Source organism: Phycodurus eques, chromosome 20, assembly GCF_024500275.1.
Source record: "Phycodurus eques isolate BA_2022a chromosome 20, UOR_Pequ_1.1, whole genome shotgun sequence".
NCBI classification, from domain to species: domain Eukaryota; kingdom Metazoa; phylum Chordata; class Actinopteri; order Syngnathiformes; family Syngnathidae; genus Phycodurus; species Phycodurus eques.
This window is the reverse complement of record NC_084544.1, coordinates 7,050,658-7,078,366: the sequence shown is the minus strand read 5'-3', so window position 1 is coordinate 7,078,366 and position 27,709 is coordinate 7,050,658. Positions and strand designations below refer to the sequence as shown.

General features: G+C 41.6%; 3 protein-coding genes across 6 annotated transcripts in view; 2 read left to right on the top strand and 1 right to left on the bottom strand.

Annotated features, from left to right (window-relative positions):
• The window catches only part of LOC133395525 (CMP-N-acetylneuraminate-beta-galactosamide-alpha-2,3-sialyltransferase 1-like), a 32,172-nt gene extending 23,034 nt beyond the window's left edge, over positions 1-9,138 (top strand). The window contains exons 4-7 of the mRNA XM_061664506.1: positions 4,038-4,217; positions 6,052-6,097; positions 7,154-7,273; positions 7,343-9,138. Coding sequence (XP_061520490.1) covers positions 4,038-4,217; positions 6,052-6,097; positions 7,154-7,273; positions 7,343-7,516 — 520 coding nt within the window. The 3' untranslated portion in view covers positions 7,517-9,138. The remainder of the gene's footprint in view (positions 1-4,037; positions 4,218-6,051; positions 6,098-7,153; positions 7,274-7,342) is intronic.
• A 1,210-nt stretch (positions 9,139-10,348) lies between these two features.
• cpsf1 (cleavage and polyadenylation specific factor 1) lies at positions 10,349-21,943 on the top strand. Of its 2 annotated transcripts, none has more exons than XM_061664815.1 (38): positions 10,349-10,420; positions 11,012-11,177; positions 11,261-11,288; positions 11,366-11,499; positions 11,588-11,668; positions 12,158-12,309; positions 12,781-12,927; positions 13,012-13,151; positions 13,246-13,356; positions 13,440-13,533; positions 13,741-13,828; positions 14,125-14,265; positions 14,349-14,400; positions 14,478-14,551; positions 14,908-14,982; positions 15,055-15,135; positions 15,411-15,500; positions 15,582-15,761; positions 15,839-15,980; positions 16,057-16,235; positions 17,191-17,330; positions 17,409-17,589; positions 17,678-17,884; positions 17,972-18,061; positions 18,138-18,281; positions 18,404-18,556; positions 18,638-18,754; positions 18,835-18,925; positions 19,154-19,238; positions 19,351-19,492; positions 19,571-19,723; positions 19,808-19,984; positions 20,804-20,870; positions 20,955-21,002; positions 21,073-21,228; positions 21,310-21,439; positions 21,526-21,664; positions 21,754-21,943. In XM_061664815.1, the coding sequence occupies exons 2-38, from the start codon at positions 11,034-11,036 to the stop codon at positions 21,799-21,801; spliced, it is 4,401 nt and encodes a 1,466-aa protein (XP_061520799.1). In that variant the 5' UTR covers positions 10,349-10,420; positions 11,012-11,033; the 3' UTR covers positions 21,802-21,943. The 2 variants fall into 2 exon arrangements, with proteins under 2 accessions (XP_061520799.1, XP_061520798.1); XM_061664814.1 differs by having other exon boundaries at positions 10,351-10,503.
• Positions 21,933-27,237, bottom strand: adck5 (aarF domain containing kinase 5). 3 transcript variants are annotated; one of them, XM_061664816.1, is made up of 15 exons: positions 27,112-27,237; positions 26,355-26,440; positions 26,131-26,283; positions 25,534-25,609; positions 25,124-25,324; positions 24,903-25,043; positions 24,733-24,846; positions 24,233-24,364; positions 24,074-24,157; positions 23,923-24,004; positions 23,545-23,623; positions 23,381-23,472; positions 23,051-23,303; positions 22,682-22,798; positions 21,933-22,618 (listed from the first exon to the last, which is right to left on the bottom strand). In XM_061664816.1, exons 1-15 carry the CDS (start codon positions 27,133-27,135, stop codon positions 22,516-22,518), a joined length of 1,737 nt encoding a protein of 578 aa, XP_061520800.1. In that variant the 5' UTR covers positions 27,136-27,237; the 3' UTR covers positions 21,933-22,515. The 3 variants fall into 3 exon arrangements, with proteins under 3 accessions (XP_061520800.1, XP_061520801.1, XP_061520802.1); XM_061664817.1 differs by lacking the exons at positions 23,381-23,472; positions 23,545-23,623; XM_061664818.1 differs by lacking the exons at positions 26,355-26,440; positions 27,112-27,237 and having other exon boundaries at positions 25,124-25,319; positions 26,131-26,219.
• Positions 27,238-27,709: the final 472 nt, after the last annotated feature.

The following is a 27,709-nucleotide window of genomic DNA, read 5'->3' as shown; positions in this document are numbered from 1 at the left end:
CTGTGTTATCTATTATGAATGGAATAAACTTTGAAAAAGTAAGTTTTTCGATTAATAGTGGAAGTAGAAGACGGTTAAAAAAATAATCACGGTTCTACTTAAAATGAAATGAATTAACTGAAAAATATATCCTGCTGATAGTGAAATAAAAGGACAAAATGCATCATTACAATGCAAGCGGCATCGTCTTTATTATAAATTCCATCATCTTTCCTGCACTGCTTTTCATTCTTCTTATAAATGGCTCCTGTGATGCACGGCGTCGCTACTAAACAGCATTACCGCTTATCATCGGGCCCAGCCGCCGCCGTGACAGCGCTACGCCGTTGTCTTACCGATTCAATTATACCACGTCGCTGCCACCGATGCAGACGTTCTCTATCCCGCCCATTAGCGCCTTGTTGCATAGCCCTGCAAATATTCTCCGGTCTTTTTCATTCTTCCCTGCGTGATATTTGCAGTCATGCCCGGTTGGGGGGGCCGTGGTACTGAGCCAAAAGGTCACACGCAGCAGCAACACAACAAGCTGTGTAACAATGGAATACATACAGTAGTTCACCAAACAAACACTGAGTCCATAAATTCCGCTTGCACCAAATGCAGATAAAGATGAAATCATATTTTGAGGAAGTTGTATGCTCATCCATCAGCAGTGTCTTGTGTTACTATTTACTCTGGTGAATGAAGGATCAGTCAAAAGCTGATATTGGCGAGCATGATGTAAGCCAGTGCAAATAACTTCATTAAGATGGATCTTTCAGCTCGCATAGCAAATGGGTTCAGGGCGGCGCTTTTGTTTGTTGTTTGAAATTGGCGTTAAAAACTGGGAGTGTAATCTGCTTTGGAAAAAACAATGACACCCATTCTCTCGGGAATTGCAGCGCTGAGTGCGAAAATGACAAAGAGCGGAAGGTGATACATCAAAGCCGTCGCTGTATATCTGCCTCCGAGTAGATCTGAGCAGCATAGGCGATCGCATCTGCTCAGTTTGATCGGATTCTTAGCAAGTGCTTTAATCTCCTTAATGCCATGACATCATTGCTCTCTTTCATTATTTTACCTTTGGTATGCTTGTGGAGAAAATCGAAAGACAAGCGTACCCCCACAGTTCGGCATTCGCAAATTCGCTTATTCGCCGATTTCATTTTGGGAAGCTCTAATATTCAGCACGATGTCCATTGAATTGAAGCAAAGAATGTTTAATTCTTTATATTTTATTCAATCATGTCATGACTCTTATGCTTTTGTATGAAGTTTGTATTATAGGATGCTATTTCCTTTATTGAAAAATATGTAACTAAGGCTTTGTTGGTTTTTTGGGGGGGGGTAGGTTGGGATGGATTAATGGCATTTCCCTTCATTTTAATTGGGAATGTATAGTATGGTCAAGGAGAGTGTGAAAGGTTGTTTGTCTCTATGTGCCCTGGAATGACCTGGCAACCAGTCGCGGGAAGGTCGGACCCCGCCTCTGGACCCAAAGTCAGCTGGGATGTGCTCCAGCTCATCCAGGATACTAATGAGGACAAGCGTCACAGAAAATGGATGGACAGACGAATACAAATGTTAGATATTTAGATCAAGTAAATGTAACCTTTAAAGTACACACAAAGTATGTTTACCGACTACATTCTTTGGATCATATCTTCAGGTGATGCCATGGCCAATTTAAATTATTATGAATGTGGATGTCATCCTTTTTGGCAAACTGTAGCATCAGTATGACTGGTTGTCCCTACATATTTACACGCGAAAATATATTTTTTTTTAACACGGTTTAGTCAGTGCTGTGTTCCTCCGGCAAAGCCGTGACATCATTGCTGTCTTGCTCAGGATTTCACCTTTGATCCTTGCACTGGTATGAACCTTTTTGCATCTCAGCGTTTTCTTTTTTCTTTTTTTTTTTAATGTGTGGCCATTATAAAGAAATAAACACAGGATCCACGGATCCTTTACGAGCCACATTGAAATGAAAGTTTCTATTAAACCCTGAAGTCTTTTATGCGTCTTGATCCGATGTCTCCGCTCGCCTAATAAAAATATGCGCAGCGTTCCTCTCGGGGATTAGTCAGCCAGAAGACATAAGCATTGTGAGGAGTTAACCTTAAGAAAAAGAAAGAGAAGAAGAAGGAGTAGCAGCAACAGCGGCGGCAGTCAGCGTGTGAAATGAGACAGTAGTGAAATACCACTGACCTTTAAAGTCTTACTTTGCTTATTACATGCTGTGTGAGCTCACACTGCTCCCCGAGTACAAGGACATCGTTTTCGAGACTGTGAGAAATTTCTGGAACAAATAAACATGTCAAGGTTAATTAAATCGAACGAGATTTACACAAATACACGCTAGGAAAAGTATTAGAGGACTTTTAGTAGACTCAAAAATATTGATATATTACTAACGATTATTAATTAGCACAATAACAATAATGAACATATTTTTAACTGATCTAATGCAATTATATTGGATTTTGTTTTACATTTTTTTTAAGTCCAATTTTTTTTTTTTTTTTATTGTTTATTCATTAAGTCGAGTTTACTTTCATGAGTTAACCACAAAAGTCAAATAAGAAGCAAAATACTGCAATGCAACGAAATCATAATAATAATCATTCTTATTATTATTATACATAATAAAATATAATTGTTAATTATAACATATACATGTTAATTGTAACATATCACAAATAAATTATATATTACCATTGTCTGTGAGTAGTTGACATAATAATTAATAGTCAGGTATACTTTTATTAGTGAAATAAAAATACAAAAAAATTTACACATGATTTATATATATATATATATATATAATAAATTACAATAATAAATTTTACAAATAAAGAACAATAAAATTGCATGAGCGTTCAAATATATTTTCATCAAGTAGTAAGTCAAGTATACTTTCAGTAGTTACACATTAAAAAAAGAACAAACTATATAATAATATTTTTTTTTGTATATGATTGATTAGAATACAAAATTGCAAACAATATTAAACAATAACAAAAATACAATTATGTGAGATTAGTATTAGTAGAATATAAAAATATTCAGTAAAAATTCAAATATTCTTTCAAACTTCCCAAATGAACCCACCGAATAAAAATAAAATCCTCCACAAAAGTGAGGGGCGCAGAGCAGAGTGTATTTATAATATGAAAATAAAAGGAGTTTGTGCGATGACAGCAGGGAAAGTGTGCGTGTTGAACCCTTTCACCGGGGAAAAGTGTGGCTGTTGAAACACTTCCACACGGGTGCGACGCCCCTGTTTACAAAGACAAAAATACTCCGTTTTGATTAGCACTCTCGAATAAGTGATGATTAACTATTGCAACATTTGACACACTAAGATGCTTAGATGAATGTTAGAAATTATGAAGACAAAATTATATATTGTCACCCTATACTGTTGAAGTTGTAGCAGCAAAGTCTTGTAAACCTGTAAAAAAGTGACATAAAATCCATGATTGAGGTGACTTTTTTTTTCTCTTGGCTTTCTTGCCAGTGGCTGCATTTTATTCACTATGTAGTATTGTTTTAAGACAAAACTATATATCTTTTCCATGGTTGATGGAAACTAGATGACTTTTGCAAAAGGAGGCCGCTTGGACTGGAAAATGTCAGGCTGTTACATAGCTGTCATCAGCAGAGTGAGTAATGAGCAAAATGATATTGCCAAGACCTCAGCGGACAAGACAGGCGATGTTACTCATAGGTGGTGGTGGGGGTCATCCTAATGATTTGTCTCTTATGTGGCACTGACAGCATCCAACTGCCTCGTCATTTCTTGGCAATTACCTCTGCTGCAGGAGAGAGTATCGTTAGGTGTAATAACAGGGAGCCGAGCGTTGTGCTGGAAATAGACACTGGATTGCTCTAAATTGCTGTTTGCGAGTACAGAAGTTGCCAAAATGGGACACATTGTGCTTCTCTTTGCGTGCTTATTATTGTTCTCAAAATAACCAAGAAAGGCAGTTTTGATGTATCTCATAAAGCACATCCAATTTGTGTAAATTCCATGAATATCTGTTTCTGTCCAGAATGAACCAAGCTCCCACGGCTGGGTTTGAAGAGGACGTGGGCGCAAGGACAACGCATCACTTGATGTATCCGGAAAGCGCCGTGGACCTGGACAACGCCACCAGCCTGGTGCTCATCCCCTTCAAGACTCTGGACCTGCAGTGGATCATTAGCGCCTTGACCACGGGCACCATTAAACAGTACACATCTGCACGCATCAATATTTTATTTTAAAGAGACAATGTTAACAACTGTGTGAATTATTTATTTATTCATTTAATTCATTCATAGTTTAGTTCAAGTCCAACCAGAAAAAGAGGTTGGAGTCCAAGGTGGTCTGATCACAAAGAATTTATTCTCAAAGACACATTCCTGAGCATCTCATAGGAGAGACTGAAGCACCATGACAAACACGTGGCTTTTTATACAGAAAAAAATAGGATAGCACCTTTTTTCTAAATGGGTTGATCTTTAATCATGTTCCAGAATTTATCATATTTGACCAATCCTGTCAAAACTTCCCGAATGCTGCCGAAGTATGACAAATTGTGTGGGTCACTTGCATTTATTGGTATTCTGTCTAAACTGGTTTCACTTAGTTTATCACTTCTTTAACGTTCGACCGAAGGTCACTTGATTATATTGGAATCCAGCATACTTACAAAATTTGTTTCTAAAATCACATTTTATGAGTTCAAACATTTATATGAAGGGAAAAAGATGAATAAAAGGAGAGGAAAAAAAAGAAATCACAGTCTTTTCCGGAAATTACTTTCTTCAGGCTGCAAATTGGCTAATAAATGGCCTTTTGGTTTGGGGTTTAATACCCATTTTTCAGTTTGTTTGTTAGTTATAGCTAGTGAAACTTGGATTATTAGAATTTGTATGGGAAGACAGTGTTATAAAACAACAGGTGTTCTGGTCATTATATTCATAAAAGTGCTTCACAAAAGTTATTATTGTTTGGAATATGGTTGACGTATTAAAATGATGAATGGGATCAGGTGTAGTTTCAAATCTGTATTTTTTTCTTTTTAATCACGTGATAGTTCCATCAGGTTACACTTGAGCATAAATGCGGCTTCAAGGCAGTTTGTGACGGTGAGGTGCTAAGATGCTTTAAAAAAAAAACAAAATGACACTGGCATTTGCCAGAACAAAAATAATCCTCCAATAACTTTCTCCCCTGCCTGCTAAATCCTCAATGGCCTGTGGTTTAATGAGTGAGCCTTCCTGATAATAAAATAAAAATAATAATAAGATAAATCTATACTTCTCCGCACCAGAGGTAAACCCAAACAAATGTGTCTAATACAAGTGCAGTTGTTGCCCAAGCAATCATTCTGCACCATTAAATGTCATTTTTGCAAGCCGAAATGTGTGAGTGTTTAAAGCAACCCTCCTCATTTCAAGATGGCCATCCTGAAGTTCAGTGGCTTTATATGTGGGAAGGTGCATATTTGTTTCCTAATTAACACCAAAGGCATGACAGCGCATTTAATAGCCTTGTCACTAAAATATAGGGATTGCTTTAAAATATCTGCATAACCTGGGTTTTAATAAGGCACTTTGAGGACAACACACTTGGCTTGATTTTTTTTCTCTTGTTTTGCTTGGATTGCATCCCGTATGAATTATAAAAAGCACCGTGTCCCATCCCACCTCAAGCACGCTGTACAACTTCACACCATATCTCATATATGTTTACGCTGAGTTTTGCAGTTTGGTCACAGCGCAGGGCTGACAAACAACTGCGCATTTGACACGCATATGAAAAATAATGCAAACACTTAATATAAGCCAAGCGCACGCAAAGAAGAAATTTCCTCCCGTGACATTTAATCAGCTTTGTTCAAACAGGCGTAACGACCATGACACCGGGCCATCATCACCTTAATGAGATGGAAGTCGTTCATAGACAACTGCATCATGTTTGTGTCACACCAGCGACGCCGTAAAATGGAATTGATGGCGCTTTTCAAGGTAATGACAAAACACACTAACCTGCTCTTTGTTTTGTCTTTTCTCTAACAGCACTTATGTTCCAGTTATGTCCAGGATTAAGGCAAACAAGGATAAGGTATTTTTGTATTTCTTTCCTTTCAAAGAAGATTGTATGTGTTGAATTCAGTATTTCATTTGTCTGTAGTTATAGCAATGCAGCAATGTTCATCCCCATTTTGCAATGCACTATGCTATGCAGGAGCTCATACTGTGACACTCGTACTGGTAAACAATATGAGAAGGGGGAGACCAATTCAATTTGAATGAATGCCAATGTGTTTGCCAATATTACATCCAAAAAATGTATTGTGTGCATATTTTTGTTTGATTTTGTTCAAAATTAAGTGTATTTTAGGGCAGCACGGTGAACTACTGGTTAGTCTCGACTAGAGCAGTAGTTCTTAAACTTTTTACATCAAGTACCACCTTAAAAATTCTTTGCTCTCCAAATACAACCATAATGACTAACATTGAAATACAGTCGTATAGTAGGCCCAAGGGTGAATGAAAAACAAGGCAGTGGTTTTATTCCTAAAAAGTATATTTAATATATTTGTAAGCCACTGTAACCTTATGTTTGAACATTTACTGTGTGCTTAAATATTGGAAAATAAACCATTGTACTTTGGACAATTGAATCTGTACGATTCATTTAAAATGTATTGCAGATACCTCATTACCTAAATAAATGTTTATAACAAACAGCGGTAAAAACTTAAATGCAAATGTACTGTACTTAAAAGTTACATGCAACTGAACTGTACATAACAAATGTCATTTACTGGATTAAAAGAAAGTTTTAGCCAGGGCAACATGATGCAGAGTTTAAACATTTAATTTCTTTTTTTTTTTTTTTCCTGCACCACCATTGTGTTCAGAATAACTCCTCTACTTAACGTAATATGCTTTCATTTAATATACTGCAAAAAGCCCCCACACTTCTGCGTACATCTTTATTCTCATTTGCATAGCTGCTACAAGGACGCACTAATACCAACGTACACTCACCGACCACTTTATTCGGTGCACTTGCACACTTTCCGCGAGCTTTTAATTTAGCCAGCCATGCAATTATAAAAACCCTCAATGTTATATTGCTATTATCAATTATTGTCTTATCTATCTTCTACAGGTGTTGATTTACAACCCAACATTCTTCAAGTACGTGTATGAGTCTTGGCTGGAGGGGCATGGACGCTATCCTTCCACCGGCTTCCTCAGCTTGCTGTTCGCTATCCACATATGTGATGAGGTAACAATGCTGATGCAATGTTTAGCCCGAATGAAACGTTTTGCTGAGACGTTTGTGCTCATATTGCAGGTGAGTGTGTTTGGATTTGGCGCAGACCGATATGGGAACTGGCACCACTACTGGGAGGAGAACCTTCTGGCCGGCGCTTTTCGATACACAGGAGTCCATGACGGAGATTTTGAATATAACGTCACGAATCTTTTGGCAGACAAACACAAAATCCGAATGTTTAAAGGTAGATAATGCCAGGAGATACAGCATCAAATGAACATGTGAAAAGAGGAAGATCTTTTGTTCTATCTTTAGCTTTCTACCGTATCGTTATGTTAAGAGTTTCAATCATGATCTAAAATTGGAGCTAAAATTACCGGCCACTTACTTTATCACTATTTAATGACAGCTGTATCAAAAATTATGCCTTTACAAGGAAAAGAATCTTTGATTTGGATTTCAAGTAAAGTAGTAGGGGAAGTGGTCCTGTTATATCGTCCAACATGCTGCTGAGCCAATGGCAAGTATGGGTTTTGTTACCATGACGACAAGGGGAAGAACTAGCCGCTTAAAGCCCTGAATCGAAAAAAGACACCGCGAACTGCAAAACACATGCGAGCCTTTACAAGACAGCTTGGATTCTATTTTCCCTTCGCGGAGGCAGCACTTCGTCACCAAGCCGCAAAATTACACTTTGTCACTTTCAATTCCGACCGCGTCGACAACTTCACCGAGCAGTCGATGTGAATCTGTGCATCCAACAAAACTCATCGCAGCTCTGCTTACCTTTTGGCTTTGATGGAGTGTTTCATCCCTCTGTGTCCAGACTGCAAATGAATGGTGCTTGCACAAAGCCACAACTTGTTTATTTTAACTCATTTACTGCCAGCCTTCCCAGTTAACGTGGATATTTGACTTCAAAAGCTGTCAATGGCAGTGAATGTGTTTTAATCACAGTTGCGTGCCAGTGGAGCGGAAGTAAAGAAGAAAGAGCTCGCACACCGACAAATTTTCAGAAATAGGCAGATAACAGATTTACATGGTTGTTTAATTTTATACATGATTTTTGAGCAGGCCCGATCCAACTATTTGTGTATGAACAATTAAAAGTCAGTTTTCCATAATATGTCCCCTTAAAAAGAATGTCTCATGACAGGCAGTATGTATAACATGTGTCAATATAAAAAAAGAGCATTCATGTTTTGACAGATGTAATGTTGCTCTTTGTTGTAGGGATTCAACACATTTGCCCAGTATAAATAGTCTAAAAAGAAGTGCAATATAATCTGCACTGTGGTGCCTTATCTGTAAAATCGATTATTTGCATTTGTGTCACACGACTGAAGGAAAAGTTTCAAGTGCCTTGACTGAGTTTAGCTTGTATTCCGTTCATTGAAGTGAAACTACGTTATTCCTCCAGCTCCAGCCATTGTTTTGTCAAATGTTTACACATTCCAGAGAGTCGCGTGGACGGTACATTACTGATATGATGAGAACATTGGCACGGTTTAAAAATGATCAAATGCAATCCTGGCTTGAAAGCAACAGTACTGATTTCGATTGTAGGGGGACAAATGTGTGATATCATGTTTTGCTTCACGTTTCTTCAAACGTTTTATTATATAGTTTTTGTCCTCCGCATGAGAGCAGACAAATTCCAAGAAAGCTGATTTTAAAAAACATATAAATGTCATCTGCTCCGTCCGCTGCTGCCAAACGTGACAACAGTGCCACCAAATGGACAACAACTTTCACCTATTTTGGGGATTATTCTTTTTTTGTCACGATTTATTCAATGCTAGTGATTGTGCGGATGACTGATGTGTGTTATGCTCTCAATATCAAATAAAATAAAATAAATGTTGTCTGCTGGTGACTGGAAAAGAAATGTGTAATACTACAAGCAATGAACGGAATAGTATTTGTTGAATAAAACAATACAACATTATTAGGTATTTTTAATTAATTTTTACACATTTGGCCAATGACCAAGCTATGGAAAGTAGGTTATTTGAGTCATATTATTATTCTTATTATTCTGCATGAGGTAATTACATACGCACGAACACACACACACACCCAAAACCCTCTTTATCAGTAAAATTTCTTTTTGCTCATCACAAAATGGCAAAGGCACAAAAGTGTTGTGTGAGCAGCAATGTCTTTGGCAGACTGATAATAAAGCATTTAAGTGAGTAAATTAGTTGTTAATTAGACACCACAGAACATAACCTGACAAACCATTACATCCCCTCGCTTCATTAGTGCCTTTTACAAAGTTGCCTCATTAACGCAATGATGATGCTTCTGTTGCCATGAAAGGCTTATTCACACAGTGGTGACACACCATCAATATTTCTGCTCAAGGAAAACCGAGGAACCATTGTTTGTTGGAGCCCTTGATATGGAAATTAGGAACCAGAGTTGGCAAGTTGCGGGTACCATGTGACCTCTCCCAGCCAATCAGCAAAAAGCTGATAATGAAAATGTTTTATTTAAATGTAATGGGGGGGGGGGGGGGGGGGGGGGTTACCTATTTCATATAATAGTAAGAAGAGTGAAAATAACGCAATGTATCCAACAAATATTCCAAATTACACATTCTGATGTCCTGATACATATTCCATCCATCCATTTTCTGAGCCGCTTTTCCTCACTAGGGTCGCGGGCGTGCTGGAGCCTACCCCAGCTGTCATCGGGCAGGAGGCGGGGTACACCCTGAAGTGGTTGCCAGCCAATCGCAGGGCACATACAAACAAACAACCATTCGCACTCACAGTCACGCCTACGGGCAATTTAGAGTCTCCAATTTATGCATGTTTTTGGGATGTGGGAGGAAACCGGAGTGCCCGGAGAAAAGCCACGCAGGCACGGGGAGAACATGCAAACTCCACACAGTCGGGGCCGGCGATTGAACCCGGATTCTCAGAACTGTGAGGCTGACGCTCTAACCAGTCGTCCACCGTGCCGCCACATATTATTATTATTATTATTATTTATTATTATTATTATTATTATTCAGCGATCGTCTTTGTAGTTATAAAGATGACCGCTTGGGGGTGCATAGTTTCTTTCGGAGCAGAAAGGCAAGCGAAGAAGACAGAAGCCGCAGCAGTGCCAGATATCCAGGAATTAATCTTATTTGGCCCATAAATTGTTCGTAACCTTTCTAAGTGAGATATGCCAAATGAAAAACGAAACGGCGGGTCTTCTCCATTCTGATAGTGTGGTCGATATAGGTTCGTTCACAGTTTTTATTGCTATCCAAACGGAAATTAATCGACTGCGGCAGACGCAGCCGCATGCTAGCTAACATGGCTAACTGCGCCGCTATGTTTCACTGCTAACTTTTTATTACGTGAATTTCCTTAGAGCTACACTTAAAACTAAAACGACTCTCATTATCACCACTGCTGTGCGGTGCCCCTTGGAACAACGTGTTCATCGAGTCATACTTCATTCAATATTAGCGATTGAAACCCGTAGCATCCTCAACACAAATATGGCATAAAAATAATTTGCAGTCATTTGCTAGCCTCAGGTGTAATTATAATACAAGTGTAGTACTTTGCTGCTTAAATGGTTGTAATTTTAAATATATGTGATCATAATAATAATAATAATGTGTTGTGTTTAGTTACATCAAGCTATTCATTCATTCAATCAATCAATCAATCAGTGGTGAGAATCCTTGTCAATGTGTAGTTGATATCTAATGATTTTTAATGTTTGGACATGACTTGCCAGACGCTGAGGGCAGCCTGCCGCCATGTACGCTGTGCACAGGCAGGCCCACACGCCCACCGCCGTGGAGTTCTCTGTCTACTGCAACTTCATTTCCAGCCAGGAGAAGAATCTCGTAGTCGCGGGGACATCGCAGCTTTTTGTCTACAGGATTATTCACGATGTCGAGGTATTTGTGCTGTGCCGTGTCGTCAAGTTTGTCAAAAATATACGGGAAGCTTCCTCTGACGAGTAGTTTTGTTGTTGTTTCAGAGCACATCAAAGACTGACAAGCCCCCAGGTATGTCCAGTTATATTTTTTATGTATCAGTCTTACCTTGTAAGGTGGTTCACTGGGATGATGATTTGTGTCATTAGATGGTAAAGCTCGCAAGGAGAAGCTGGAACAGGTGGCCTGTTTTTCACTCTTCGGCAACATTATGTCCATGGCCAGCGTGCAGCTTATAGGATCCAGCAGGGATGCGTTACTCCTCAGTTTTAAAGATGCCAAGGTCCAAGTAGTGTATAATCTAAAGTCAGTTTAATTTATTTATTTTTTTAAAGCATTTCCTAACATTTGTTTCTGTTTTCTCTCACCAGTTGTCTGTTGTGGAGTATGACCCGGGGACACATGACCTGAAGACCTTGTCTCTGCACTACTTTGAGGAGCCAGAGCTCAGAGTATGTAGAAGAAATTAGGCTTCAAATACATCAGGGGCCATTTAGACTTTAATAAATAGGCTAGGTACATATTTGCAGTTCGGCATTTGCAAATGTACTTATTCCATTTTTTTCCCCTTCTTTTTATTTTCTAATAAACTATTAATATCAGTATTGTTTTTTTGCTATCTGCTGGGATCTTGGTGCCGTGGAAACAATGTGAAATGAGTTGAGTGAGGAGTTTCAGACAAAAGGAGTCTTGTGCTGCCATCTTGTGGCACATACTACAAACCCCTTTAGGGGGGATTTCAGTTAGTTGCGGATTTTCGCTACTTGTGGCAGGGCTTGGGTCCTATCCCCTAGAAAACTGGGGGTTCACTGTATGCCATATATGGCCCACTGCGTGTAGGTTCCCCACATTTGCAATAACCGGTTCGCTACAGACATCTCTGAACGCTTCATATATAGACAAAAAAAAAAAAAACAAGCCGCCTCCTTTTCAAATTTCAGGATGGCTTCGTACAGAACGTCCACATTCCCATTGTCCGCGTAGATCCAGAGAACCGCTGCGCCGTGATGCTCATCTACGGCACAAAACTGGTGGTGCTGCCCTTCCGGAAGGACACGCTGACTGACGAGCAGGAGGGCGGAGTGGGAGATGGGTGAGTCTGCCGTCTAGCCAAATAATTGTCTCTGCGTACACAAGTGTATTTAAATGGGTAGTTTTGTGCATTTTTTTTCACAATTTAAAACACTTCCCAGTTCACCTAATAAGTGTTCATTGGCATTCTGCGGTTCTGTCTCATGCAAATGTTGAGTATGGCTTTGGTTATCATGACAACCGCAGTAGAACTAGGGCTGACTTTAGGTGAGAAATGAACAAAAATGCCCTCCCTCTTCCGAACTCTCCAACAAAGTTCCATTCAAAAGGTTAAATGAAAAAAAGTCCATCTCCCTTATAAAAAAAAAAAAAAAAAAAAAAAAAAAAAAAGTCTAGATTCTAGTAAATCATCTTTACATGTGATGGAGAAAGGCACAGTGCATGTATGGGGCCCTGCAGTAAGCAGTCATTGAAGAAAGGCCAGCGTTTACAGGCAGTGAGTGTAAATACTTACTTCCCGTGTTCCCTGCAGACCCAAATCCAGCTTCCTACCGAGTTATATCATCGACGTCCGTGAACTGGACGAGAAGCTGCTCAACATCATTGACATGAAGTTCCTCCATGGCTACTACGAGCCCACCTTGCTCATTCTGTTTGAGCCCAACCAAACGTGGCCCGGGTTAGCCCCACAACTGCCTCTCATCGACTAAAACGGCAATCAAATGTGATAGATGAGCTTTTAAACTCTGTTCCGTTTATCCAGGCGTGTAGCCGTGCGTCAGGACACGTGCAGCATTGTCGCCATCTCTCTCAACATCATGCAGAAGGTCCACCCGGTCATCTGGTCCCTCATCAATCTGCCGTTCGACTGCACGCAGGTCATGGCAGTCCCCAAGCCCATCGGTGAGTTCAGGCTAATTACTACCTTTGTCCCCCTTACACTTGAATGTGGTCCCTGGTTGTTAGTCAATTCTAATCACACTCCCATTGCTTTTAGGTGGTGTGGTGGTTTTTGCTGTGAACTCACTTCTATATCTGAACCAGAGTGTTCCACCGTATGGAGTTTCCCTTAATTCCCAGACAAACGGGACCACGGCGTTCCCCCTGCGTAAGCCTTAAACGCAACACAAACACACACCCTTTAACAGTCTTCTCGCGGTATTACACTATAAACCTTTTTTTGTTTTTTAGGCATACAAGAGGAAGTAAAGATCACCCTGGACTGCTCCCAGTCTGACTTTATTGCCCATGACAAGATGGTTATCTCTTTGAAAGGAGGAGAAATGTGAGTTGGTCTGATGAAATTCCTAAATGCGCACAAGCCTGTGTTTACTGGACAGCTCATGACGTCCAATACAAGATCTTTATCTTTTCAACGATAACAGTTTTGATTGACACTGTTGATGAAGCTATTGTATTTTACAGTATTGTATTCTATCACATTAAGACGATAAATGTTGTCCGACCCTTCCAATCTCTTGGCTCGCTGCAGTTATGTGTTGACACTCATCACTGACGGCATGAGGAGCGTGCGGGACTTCCATTTTGACAAAGCAGCAGCCAGCGTCCTGACAACCTGTGTAAGTACGACCGGTACTTGTAGTAGAACTACAGTAGTACTCTGACTCATGAGTTTAATCTATCAAATCAATATTCCCCATTGAAATTAGTCTTTTCCAGCCTTCCCCCCCCAAAAAAAGAACACAATCTTTTGTTACATGTTCTTAATAAAGAAAATTAGCTCTGCATTGCATGAAAACATAATAAAACATAAGAGAATGTAAAGAAATAGTCTGGTTTTATAAAGTAATTACTGTACGTTGGGACAAGTTAGAAGTCACAACACTGTGTGCCTTTATGTTGGCTCCCTCCTCAGATGGTTACCATGGAGCCTGGTTACCTCTTCCTGGGCTCCCGCTTGGGCAACTCACTGCTGCTGAAGTACACAGAGAAGCTGCAGGAGGCGCCACCAGACGAGGTCAAACAAAAGCAGGACAAAGAGAGAGAAAAAGACAAGGTAAACGTGTGCGTGTTTGATGATCGTCCGTATAAGCGATGCGCTTTTGCACTCTTTTGACTTAAAGGCTAATTAAATTCCAGGAGGAACCACCAAATAAAAAGAAGAGAGTCGAGTCTTCCAGCAACTGGACGGGTATGTTTTTATTTCCGTTTGGAAATGCGCTCGCTGTTACGTTGGTTTCATTGCTGTACACAATGTCGGTTTTACAGATGAAGTGGACGAGATTGAAGTGTATGGAAGTGAGGCTCAGTCAGGCACCCAGCTGGCCACATACTCCTTTGAGGTAAAATAAATAAATACATAAATGAATAACATTGGCACAGCTGAACCTGTAAGATTCTGGGACACTGGTTAACTTCCATTTGGTGGGATTTAAAAACAGATTTTTCTATAGGAAATAAATAAAGTGAATGAATCTGTTCTAGATTCAAACTGTCACCATCATAAAAAGGCAAAGAAAAAGCTAAACGCACCTCCATTAATTTCATTGCTGTTGGCTGAACTCTCTTGAGGTCCACTGAGGTATTGCCAGTATTTATGCATTTTTTTTAACAACTGTTCAGTTTTAGAGCTTCCACTTTAACATCTTAACGGTTATATCTGCAAGTTTTACTGAAAGGTATCGACTCTGTCTTTCAGGTGTGTGATAGCATACTGAACATTGGCCCGTGTGCTAACGCCTCCATGGGTGAACCTGCATTCCTATCAGAAGAGGTAGAGACATTTGAAATCCCACTTGGAAGTGTCACTGTTCTGGACTTTGATCAAAACTTTTTCATCTCATAGTTCCAGGCCAACACGGAGCCTGACCTGGAAGTGGTGGTGTGCTCCGGCTTCGGGAAGAACGGGGCGCTGTCGGTACTTCAGGTGAACCAATTATTCCTGATCCCCTTGTGTGCGTGGATATGCATGCTTAAGGTATCTGCACCGTCCTAAAGACCTGTGGTCGTAAGGTCAATCACAGGTCTAGTGATGGTGCTACATTGAATTCTGGGTCTACCAGGGCTGCCTCGCAAATGGACGTAGTGGCCTATAAACAACTCAGAGATATTTTCCACATGTTTTTTGAGGGTTTGTGTGCATGTCTACACTACTTGTTCATGTGAACTTAACCTTCCCACTCGTTCCTGTTGTGTTATTAGAGGAGCATCAGACCCCAAGTTGTCACCACGTTCGAGTTGCCCGGTTGCCACGACATGTGGACGGTCATCTCGAGTGAAGTGAAGGAAAAAGTACATTTTGTTTCAACCTAAAACAGGTTTCAATCAGTTTGTTGGGGTTATTTTTTTTGTGCAAGTTTGTTCTGAATCCAGGCAGGAAAAAGTGATGAGTCAGATGATGTGGGTGAGAAGGAGATGGCTGAGGATAAGGAAGAGGGAGAAAAGGAGAAAGAGGAGGGGAAAAAAGAAGAAGAGCAGAAAAAAGAGCCACCCCTGGAGGATGATGCCAAGAAGCACGGGTTCCTCATCTTGAGCCGAGAGGATTCAACCATGGTTGGAGCACATTTCTCAACTCAATGTATGGAGTTTTATGTTATTTATAATTACTTCTGATCTGTCTGTCACTGTAGATTCTGCAGACTGGCCAGGAGATCATGGAGCTAGACACCAGTGGTTTTGCTACTCAGGGGACCACCGTGTTTGCGGGGAACATCGGTGACAACAAATACATCATCCAGGTTTCCCCCATGGGCATCAGGCTGCTGGAAGGAGGTAAAAAACCAACAACTAAAAAAAAAAATACAATAAAGATGAAATAACATTTAGTTTTCCTGACTCTTTTTTCCAGTGACTCAACTCCACTTCATCCCAGTGGACCTGGGCACTCCCATAGTGTACTGCTCTGTGGCGGACCCCTACGTGGTCATCATGACGGCCGACGGACAGGTCACCATGTTTGTGCTGAAGACTGACTCGTACATGGGGAAGACGCAGCGGCTCTCCCTGCGAAAACCACAGATCTCCACCGTGAGTGACCTCTCGCTCACTCCACTCGTTTTATAAATGGAGAGCTTTTCAGAGTATAGCGACCCCCACACATTCACGGTTCGGTATTTGCCGATTCACCTAGTCTCAGAATTTGTTGGGAACCTCTTATGGCAATTATAATGAGCATCAATTGTTTGCAGGTTTTCACTATTCCCCGTCCCTATCCGGTCTACTGTATATACTTGCCTTCTGCTGGTTAAACTTAAGACCTAGGCTTTACTTCCAATATTAAAAACAATATTCTAAGGCTCAGCAATTAAAAACAATTAGTTTTTAAATCCAAATTCTGTTTACACCTTTGTGTAGGTTCAAATCCCCACTGACATGCATTGGTTACGATAAGATTTCCCCCCCCCCCCTCACCGGCTTCTATAGCCTGCTGACTGTCACTGTTTACACTGAAGACACGACAGCAAATACAAAGGCAATTTTTTCAGTCATTTGGAATTGGTTCAGGTTTGCAGCATCAGACAATGAGCAAAACAGTCCACTGCAAAGTGTATATAAGGGCTGTTGAAACCAAAGTGAGTAGCATGACCAAATTATATCAGCATTTGAAATGGAGACACTTGGCAGCAAATGATGCTCTGTCTGTGCGTGACATGGAAGGGAAAACTCCCGCTAAGAAACAGACAGCAAGCAGAATAATTTTCACATTGTTTTAGGTATGACAAGAAAGGAGCCCGGTAAAGTCAGTCACGGAGACATTTGTGCAGTCTTGGGCAATGTTCAGCACATATGGTTGCCCTTCTCATTTAGCTAAATTAGAAACACCTCTCAGTATGATGCAGTGTAGAAACACAATAAACCATGTAAAGGTAGAATTTTTTTATGTTATTGGGGTAATGGGATGTCATTAAACCTAATGAAGAGTCCAGTGAGTGTTCGTACGGCATTGAGTTTCACGGAAAGTTTCAAATTATCTCCTGTCAAGCAATCACGGGTGATAGCGCTTTGCGCCTACCGAGACGTGAGCGGAATGTTCACCACAGAGAACAGAGTGAGCTGTCCTGTCGTGGGGGACACAAGCATACGGAGTATGTCTGAAGTGGAGACGGTCATCCAGGACCTCAGGTGAGAGTTCACACCTATTTGTTTCTTCTTTTTTTTATAGATTATAGATTCACTTCACGTTAATAAATGTTTGTACAGTAATGTAGTGGACGATGAGGAGGAAATGCTGTACGGAGACTCGAGTACCAGCGCAGCGCCCCAGAAGGAGGAAATCAATCGCACTTCAGGACAAGCGGGCCCCTCTGGAAGCGAGGGGAGTGCGGTCAAAGCCGAGCCCACCCATTGGTGTATGATCGTGCGGGAAAATGGCGTCATGGAGGTATAGGCCTACGCCGCATCAGACTTCTTCACAATGTCATATTTATGTTGTTTACACATCGACTCGTCTTTCCTTTTTTTTTTGAAAGATTTACCAGCTCCCAGACTGGAGATTGGTCTTCCTGGTGAAGAACTTCCCCGTCGGTCAGAGGGTGCTTGTGGACAGCTCGTCGGGCCAATCAGCAGCACAGGGAGAAGGGAAGAAGGAGGAAGTGACACGTCAGGGAGACATGCCCTTGGTCAAGGAGGTGACTTTGGTTTCTCTCGGTAACAATCGCAGCCGGCCATATTTACTAGTAAGTGGCTTTCCCAACGATGCGTCTTGTTCATTTGCTCGAGATCTCGGCTCCATTATTCCATTCCGTAATATTCTTGTATCCAAGGTCCACGTGGAACAGGAGCTTCTCATCTATGAAGCCTTCCACTATGATCAGCAGCAACCTCAAAATAACCTCAAAGTGCGCTTCAAAAAGGTAAGATGGATCTGAGGGGAATCGTCTCACTTCTGGAGGACGTTGGTCTCGAGTAGTAAACTTTACCCTGCATTAGATTCCCCACAACATCAACTTCCGAGAGAAGAAATCCAAAATTAAGAGAGATAAGAAGGCAGAAGGAGGCCCCAGCGATGACAATGTGGCCAAAAGTCGGATTGCGAGGTTTAGATACTTTGAAGACATCTCTGGATACTCGGGGGTAAAAAAATAAATAAAATTAAAATTAAAAAAACATAAATAAAAAAAAAAAAAAAATGAAAGCGAGAGCTTGGAAATCATTTTCTAGTTGCCATTTACATTTGCTTGCTCCTTCCTTCCTAGGTGTTCATCTGCGGACCCTCCCCTCACTGGATGCTGGTCACCTCACGGGGCGCCTTGAGACTGCACCCCATGTCCATCGATGGTGCCATTGAGTCATTCTCCCCCTTCCACAATATAAACTGCCCTAAAGGTTTCCTCTATTTCAACAAGCAGGTCTGCACAAGACACAGTGTCATAATTGCTGATAAATGACATATGGACCACTTCAACATATGTGTTTATGGGTGGCAACAGGGGGAGTTAAGGATCAGCGTCCTGCCCACCTACTTGTCCTACGACGCCCCATGGCCAGTGAGAAAGATCCCACTGAGGTGCACCGTCCACTATGTCTCCTACCACGTGGAAACCAAGGTAAGGCTCCTCCTCTGCCCCAAAAAAATGTTTGGAATTTCTGTCTGATCGTGAGATCATTTCAATATGGTCCCCTTCAGGTGTATGCGGTGTGCACCAGCGTGAAAGAGCCGTGCACGCGCATCCCCAGGATGACCGGAGAGGAGAAGGAGTTCGAAACCATCGAGCGAGGTTCACATATAAATGGATCTCTCTTATCCCCACTGTACACTGGCCACAATATTAGGTACACCTGACACAGATGCTTTCTCAAAGATTGTTCCTTCGCATCAGTTTTGATTGACACTGGGTGTGAAGGTGTACCTAATGAAGTGGCAGGTGACTGTATATCAGTTTCCACAGTATTGCATCGACTCACCGTTGTCTTTGCGTCAAGTGTCATTCTTTGCCACTTTGCAGACGAGCGCTACATTAACCCACAGCAGGAGAGGTTTTCCATCCAGCTCATCTCACCGGTCAGCTGGGAGACCATTCCCAACACACGGTAAGAGTGGACAAAAGAGATTGTTTGTCTTTTGGGGTGTTGTATTAAGTCAGAATAAAGTTTGTAGATCCTTACTCATCTTCTGTTGACTGGTGTCCTTTCTCTCCTCAAGGATTGACCTGGAGGAGTGGGAGCATGTGACCTGCATGAAGACTGTGGCACTGAGGAGTCAGGAGACTGTGTCGGGCCTGAAGGGCTACGTCGCCGCCGGGACCTGCGTATTGCAGGGGGAGGAGGTCACCTGCAGGGGGAGAGTGAGCATCACCCAAACAAACGAGTGCGTCTTATTTAGTTTCTTGGCAAACAAGGCAATGTATTTTCTAATTTTGAAGATTTTGATCCTGGATGTGATTGAAGTGGTGCCCGAGCCAGGTCAACCCCTCACTAAGAACAAGTTTAAAATGCTCTATGAGAAGGAGCAGAAAGGACCTGTGACAGCACTGTGTCACTGCAACGGATACTTGGTGTCAGCCATTGGACAGAAGGTCTCCTTGAATTAAGGCTTTTACATTTCCTACATTTTATTGTAGATAGTGTAAAACTAATTTATAGGTGTCCTGTTCCTGCAGATCTTCCTGTGGGTTCTGAAGGACAACGACCTGACCGGTATGGCCTTCATCGACACGCAGCTCTACATCCACCAGATGTTCAGCATCAAGAACTTTATCCTGGCTGCTGACCTAATGAAGAGCGTCTCGCTGCTGCGCTACCAGGAGACGAGCAAGACTCTGTCGCTCGTCAGCAGGGTGAGACACAAGGGCCCGGTTGTAAAGTATCACCAAGGGATGTTTCATTTTATTCCTATTTAAGACTAGCATATGTGTGACAGTTGAGAGTTTTTAGGATTGTGGCTATATACACTACCACAATGGATAACAGCCATCAATGCACTTTCAGCCATTTATTGAGCGGACACACAGAGAGACTAACTGGCCATTGTTCTGACTCACTACGCCGCGGCTCAGACGCACAGTTGTTGTGACTCCCGGCTTGTTCCAGCGTACAGTAATTACTTTATAAAGCAAGTTCATTTTTGTACATTCTCTCATTGTTTTTTTATGTCTTTATATGATACAGTGCTCTTTTTCATACATAAAAACACCGAACAAAATAAGAATTGTGGTGGTTTTGGGGAGGCTGGAAAGAATTAATGGAATTACAGAGTATGTCAAAGGGGAATATTGATTTAATCCATCCCTTCTTTCTGGCGCTTATCCTCACGAGAAAATGGAGTTTGGCCACAGAACAAATTCAATTCCTGAACGGTAAATGCAAAATGCTCATGAAATCGTTTGAATTAAAGCTTTGACTCTTCACTCCACGTTGTTTTATTACATATCCATTGTAATGGTGTATTTATCAAGCCAAAAACATACTCTTATCACTGTCAAAATACTTGGCTGTTGATACTTTAGTGCAGTGTTAACACAATTTTTTTTTTATTTTTAAATAGCCCAGCAACAAACATTGCCATCTTCCATTTACTTGTTTCATTGAGGAAGATCATTCCGGGAAATGTTACCGTTTGTTGGCATTGAGCTCTTTTCATCTTGTTTTGGGAACAGGATGCCAAGCCCTTGGAGGTGTACAGCATTGAGTTCATGGTGGATAACAACCAGCTTGGATTCCTGGGTAAAAAAAAAAAAAAAAAAAAAAAGGATGCATTGGTAGGGGAAAATGACACCTTATTACATTCTCACTTATATTTCCTTCCAGTGTCGGATCGTGACAAGAACCTTTATGTCTACATGTATTTACCTGAAGGTAAGTCGCATTGTAGAGGCTACACGGCTTCATGCACAAAAGCACCCTCTGATGTTACACGTGCGTGCAGCTAAGGAGAGCTTCGGAGGAATGCGTCTGCTGAGGCGAGCCGACTTCAGCGTGGGCGCCCACATCAACACGTTCTGGCGTATGCCGTGCAGAGGGGCTATGGACACAAGCAGCAAAAAGTCTCTGACGTGGGACAACAAGCACATCACGTGGTTTGGTAAGCGAACCCATGTTGTTTGTGACAGGTTTTGTCGGAGGTAAATGCGCAGTTGTGTCTAATGCTTATCTGTTTACAAAGCAACACTGGACGGCGGGATCGGGTTGCTGCTCCCCATGCAGGAGAAGACGTACAGACGACTTCTCATGTTGCAGAATGCTCTCAACACCTTATTGCCTCATCACGCCGGTCTAAACCCGAAAGCTTTCAGGTTCTCTCCAGCCCACTTTTGTATTTTTTCATTAGAGGTTGGGATATTCTCTTACATATTTAATCCCTTTCACGCCCGACCCACAGGATGATGCACTTTGAACGACGAGGCCTGCAGAACGCTGTGCGAAACATCCTGGATGGAGAACTCCTCAACAAGTTCTTATATCTCAGCATGATGGAGCGCAGTGAGCTAGCCAAAAAGATTGGTACCACTCAAGACATTGTAAGGAGCAAGCACAGAAATAAATTACATTCCATACCATCAATATATAATACACTGTAGTTATTTGGTTCCCCTTTGTTTCTTTCCAGATTTTGGATGACCTTCTGGAAATTGACCGAGTAACAGCTCATTTCTAAGAGCCACATTTTATACACTGCATGATGTTTTATACCCAATGGAGAAAGTCTTTGACTATGCCCAATTTTGATTGTTTTTCTAGCTACTTCAGATTAATTTTTGTTAAAAAAAAAAAAGTCAGTAAAATTCATACAAAACGTGTTTTATTTTCATTTGTTCATCATCTTAATAATGACAAAGGCTGAAAAAAGGAGGTAGAATAATTTGTTAAACTTGAACATTTTGGTTGTTGCGTTAACCTTGGAATTTAGATTTTCTTCAATAGAAAATGGAGCCAAATTGCAAACAGAAAAATCCCCTCGCACTCAAGTTAAATCACAAATTAACAATGCAGGAAACTAACACCGGCAATGGCATTCATCTCAATCAATCATATTGACCCAATGTCTAACACGTATGACACTGGAAAATGAATGTCACAGATTGTTTTGTTTTTTATAAAACAGAAGCATCTTAATGTTTTTGTTAATTGTTAATATATTTAAAACCTAAGTGTAATTTCCTTAAATAAAAACATAATTAGCTTTAAAGAGTTCAGAGGGCGGTACGGGTAGTGTAAGCAGACATTAGCAACTACAGCATTTTACAGCTCTTTCCTCAGTTCATTGTGATTGGCGAGCCGAGCCCGGCAAGCTTGCTGGAGTGACTTCGAGACAAGCCAGGTCCCGATTGCCAAGTGGTAGGTACATGACGTGAGGTAGGAGAGCCGAGCACTATGTCAGGTACTCGTACATGTCAGAATCCAGAGAGATGAGACCCAAGTAGCTCAGCAGGTTTACCAAGGAGCGGGTCACTCTCATCATCGCCATCTCTGATCTGAATCAGAGAATTTATTGTCAGTGGCCTTAAAAAATGTATTAAAATGTATCGTAGCCTAACCTCAAAGCGAGCTCGAACTTGAGGCCTTCCCATCTCGTCCACAGCCAGCGGATGACCCAGAATCTGTGCAGCATACTGGATCTCTCTGCCTGGATCTTCCCCCAGCATCGCACCGCACTGACAGCCAAAGATTATCAACAACATTGAAACACTGTGGTCATATTAATCTAATTATTCAAAGGTTATTTCCATACACTCTTTACAATGTACACTTGTACAATCTAATGAGATCCAATACAAAGTTCATGCCCAGATTTATTTTCACATTTTTTTATACATCCCCTTCATTGGATCGTAATAGATGGTGCTGATGAAGCGCCCAGTGAGTAGGAGTATTATAAAGCTTGTAAGCACGTCCCGTTTAACGACCTCTTGGCCATGACGAAGTAGCGGTCGACAGGCGCTCCCAGAGCGATGTTGATGCTCCGGACCGTGTTGATGTTGCGGAAGACCAGCAGCATGGGCCGGGGCATGGACTTGAGCACCTGCATGATGCTGTTGAAGCGGTGGATGGCCATTTGGCGCATGTAGGCCGTCTCCTCTCGACTCAGGATGTTGGACAGCCGCAACTCGCGCATATTGATGGGCCGCTGCAGCAGCATCTCGCAGAAGAGGAAGTACTCTGCACGGATGAGCTTGTTACTTGTGCCTTTTTTTAAATTTTATTTTATTCTAAGGCTTTGTTGAATTCAGCCTTACCTTTGACCCCTAAGGCATTAGAGTATAGTTCCATCACTGCCTCATCTCGCAGGACTATAGACCTCCATAGCTTACACAAAGCCACACGGTCACTTAAAGGTGAGTAGAAATATTAGCAGATTTTTATTTTTTTTTTTAAATCTTCTGAACAATGTGACTCTTACTGTTGGCTGAGGTATTCGTATAAGCCGTGATCCAAAAGCACCAACTCCGCCTTGTTGTCTGGACCACGCCTCACTAGAACTGACCCCAAAAAAAAAGAAGGCAAAACTTGCCTACTAAGTTTTTATTAAAGGACTATTCGTACTGAAACATACTGTTCTCTGCATCTGTATACAGGGGTCCTCTGTTAACGATTGCATTCCATTGCTGGGGCAGCGATGTAACCCGAATTTGTGCACAAGTTAAAATGTACCGCAGTCTTAGGCTCAGTTACCGCCATACTGGTTTTCCTGTCTTCTCTGTGCGGCAGAACCTCAAAACGTACACGTGGAGACTGGTAAACCAAGGAACTCCTGTAATTAGTTCACTGATGGACTCACCGTTCCCAGGATGGGGATCAGCATGGATGAATCCCGTGTAGAATATTTGCTCAGCAAACGCTCTGATCAGCTTGTCTGCAGTCTGTGAAGTACAGTATTAACCCGTTTCTGACTATGACAAAACTTCTAGCATCTGCAGTGCACAACTTACATCTTTCAAGCTCAGTCCTTGTCTTTTGATTTCTTCCACGTTGTTGATCTTACAACCGTTGCAAAACTCTGCAGTCAACACTCTCTTGAAATAAAAATTAGGATGGAAAGGAGCTTTTTAATAAGGAAGTGTCAACATCTTTAGAGCGCATAACCTCACCTTACTGGTTTGCTCCCAAAACACTTTGGGCACCACGATGAACTTGAAGTGTTTCAGCTCGTCGGCGCACCTCTCAGAGTTCCTGCCCTCATTCTCGAAGTCCAGCTCTTGAGCCAGAGTCCCCTTCAGGTCCTAAATGACCATCGAAGACACAATAATCAGCATATATCTTTAAAATAGACATTATGGAGAATTTACTTTTTAATAGCTTCATACTAAAATGTTTGGTTCAATTATAGAATGAGGCAGGGGCATGCGTGGATCGGCACACCAAGTGGCGAATGTGTAATTCGGTGGATTTGTGATAAAGTGGCGCCTACACGACTGAAAATCCAAATAATGCTTTAACTTTGTCTTTTTATGAGGACTTGCTTTTCTCCTCCGAGTCTGGGCCTTTGGGTAAGAAGTAGCTGAAGAATGTCAGATTCATTTTATAAAGACACCCGGGAACCATTCTGCAAATCCCATAGTTAAGGATTGATGATGATAAGCTTTCTGACCTTGAGGACCCATCGGAATCCAAAGCTAGGGTGCATGAACTTGACTATGTCCAGCAGGATCTCCAATGTCCTGATGTCGCCGTCGAAGCGGTCCCTGAGGTCAATGTACTGCACCTGAGACGGCAGAATTATTTAGACTGGATTTTTCTTTTCCGGAAGTCACGGCTTACCTTCACAGCGACGGAGGTTCCATCCAGCAGTTGGGCCTTGTGAACCTGAGCCAAGCTGGCGGCAGCTATGGGCTCATAGTCGAAGGTTTGAAAAATCTCCTGCGGCCTTTTGTTGAAGTCTTCTTGGAAAAGAGCATCCACCTGTTCCAACAACAAAACAAGCCTGAGAAATCCCATCATGTCCTCTTTTGTCTTACTCTTGTTTTGCTCGCTGTCCTCGCCTCTTTGTATTGCCGGTTCAACGCTCTGTCCTCCAGGACCTGCAGGGTGCGGATGTACTCGGGCGGCAGTAGGTGGTTGAAGGAGCACAGACCTTGACCGAGTTTGATGTATATGCCGCCGTTCTTTATGGCACCCTCCACCATGCTTTCCGCTGCTCTCTGGTGGCAAGCCGACATCGCCGACGCGTAGGATGGGCTGCTCTAGCAAGACATGACAGTCAAAGGAAAGGACTTTTGGCATAGTGTTGCATGATAATTGTTTTGGTTTGTTAGTTAATCACTAAATATAGGTCATGTCTTGATACTGTTAGCTGGAGACAGTTCTATTTTTAGTGGCCATCTTTAATATTATTTATCTACTGTTATCTAATATCTTTAGATCATACCTTATTTTATGACATGAAGCTTACCTCATCCAGACCCTGAAGATCCACATTGGTGGTCCACCAATAGTCCACCGATATCACGAGTCCCACAGACAGAGACCTAAAACACAAATAGGGAAAATATTTTGTTAAAATTATGTAAAATTGTAATCGCTGAACATGCCATTTTAAAACCAGGTGAGCAACTTTAAACTCAAGGGCCACATTTGATTTTTGTGGGCCAGGTTATTTGTGAATGAGATTAACAAAAAAGAAATAAAAATACCTTGCCCAACCCTGTCCTAAAGTATCAACTCACTGGACACTTCATTGGGTACACCTAGATTATCTAATCCAATCGGGAAAAAAAAAAAAAAAATCCAATCTAATCCAAGTTTTGAATCAAAAAATTTTTTTTTTCTAAACTAATGCTCATCTTCATTGATTTTCATTGCCTTTTTAGCTACATAAAAGGGACAAAATATTAGAAGCAGCCCTTGGTATGATATACTGCATACACCATAACCACAATAATAAAAGTTAAATTGGTACCAGTTTCTGTAAAGGAAGCTTCCTGCACTATTCACTGGAGTACCTAATGTTGTGTCTGGCCAGTGTTTGTATGCAAAAACGTTCCCAAACCTGCAAAACCGACCAAATCCTTCAGTCACTATCCTCATCTTCCGCCGCTCTCTCTGGTCCGACACGGCGTACCGCACGCCCGCCGCCGCCACTGGCAGGCCCACAGCGACGGTGGCCAGCGTCTTCCATAACAAACCCCTGCGCCTTCCTTCCCTGGGAGGACGAAAGAAAAGATCAAATTATCATTTTGTGTATTCAACTTTTATGTAAGAGTGAGTGAGCACCTGAGTGCACTGAAGCTTCTGGAGCACTGCAGTGATGAGCCAGGATTTCTTTGGAGACGAGCGACATGATGCAGACATAACCTACACTAGTGGGTAACAAGGAAGCACACAAAATAATGTAAAAAATAAGAGGCATAAATATCACGTGACAGGGAGGCAGGGCTTAAAAGCCAGCGAAGTGTGGACTTCAGACAGAGCGGGTCTGTGAGGGGTGAACTCACTTTTGTGACATACTGCATGTAATGGCACAGTACTAAATCGAGTTCACGGGTCTGCAGCACGTCAATAGCAGCCCCACCACTTTGGTACAACATCCAAATGTTTGGGATGTGTTGTGTTGGGGGATGGGATTGGGTGGGAGTGTAACACAAGGCCAACGTGTCCAGCCCTGGACATATTGAGTGTTGTTTTTGTTTTGGATGTCTGCATGTGAGGGACACAGTGTCTCAAATTTATGCAGGGTTGTCAGGCACCTGACAGCTCAATGAAAACGAAGACATTTGATTATGTAATGAATCACATTAAACCTGGTCTTAAAAATCATTTGATGTCAACGTAGCTGTAAATTTTTTGATTACCACTAAGACGTGCACAAACGCAGACAATTAGACAGTCGAACTAGCAAATTCGTACATTTAGCCGAAACCAGCAGGACACTTCACTTCTGTTAGCTACTTCTAGTCCACTGGCTATTTTAGCTAACAAGGTTGAAATATTCGGCTACGGCTGGTTTCAAAATGAAATATGAGCAACATACAGCTCCCTGGATCGTCCTCGTCATGATTCCTGAGTAAGTACAGCTCGGCGCCCGGGTGAATTGTGTCCAACGTGACTTTCTTTACATCAAATAAGTGTACTAGTGACGTCCGCTTGGGCAGTGTGGGCAACCTTTAACCACGTTTTCCACAGCACGCCTGCTATTGGTTAAAACGGACAGAGAGGGCGGAAATTTGGGATTGTTCACTTCGACCTACTTCCGCTTTTGTTCGTCACGTCCAGTGTTGGAGAAGCATGAGAGAATGCACATAATAGAGATCATATTTTCATACATACTTCCGCTTTCGCTATTTTGTGGGGCAGTTTGTCACGTTTTTCATTCGAGTTACACTCAAATATAAGTATTTTTTAATATTGCTTATCTTTCGTTTCTTTTTCTTTATTATTTAGCTAGCCAACAAACATTGCATACATTTCAATAACATTAAATAGATTGCATACATTTAAATGAGCTACCGGTACATTTAAACAAAATAACATATACATTGTTACGGATTGAACAGCGGGGATTGAAGTGGGCCGTTAAATGTTTGTGAGGTATATTTTATTGGTGGGGGGAAACTTAGGTGTTAGGGCAG

What these genes read in the sequence shown, in the direction of transcription:
- adck5 (XM_061664816.1), bottom strand. Translation starts at nt 27,135, where the DNA reads ATGACGAGGACGATCCAGGGAGCT. An exon ending in ATCTTCAGGGTCTGGATGAG is followed by an intron (nt 25,325 to 25,533) that starts GTAAGCTTCATG and finishes ATGTCTTGCTAG; the next exon opens with AGCAGCCCATCCTACGCGTC. An exon ending in AAGGACTGAGCTTGAAAGAT is followed by an intron (nt 24,005 to 24,073) that starts GTAAGTTGTGCA and finishes TGTACTTCACAG; the next exon opens with ACTGCAGACAAGCTGATCAG.
- cpsf1 (XM_061664815.1), top strand. Translation starts at nt 11,034, where the DNA reads ATGTACGCTGTGCACAGGCAGGCCCACACGCCCACCGCCGTGGAGTTC. An exon ending in AAAGACTGACAAGCCCCCAG is followed by an intron (nt 11,289 to 11,365) that starts GTATGTCCAGTT and finishes TTGTGTCATTAG; the next exon opens with ATGGTAAAGCTCGCAAGGAG. An exon ending in GCAGCCGGCCATATTTACTA is followed by an intron (nt 17,885 to 17,971) that starts GTAAGTGGCTTT and finishes CTTGTATCCAAG; the next exon opens with GTCCACGTGGAACAGGAGCT.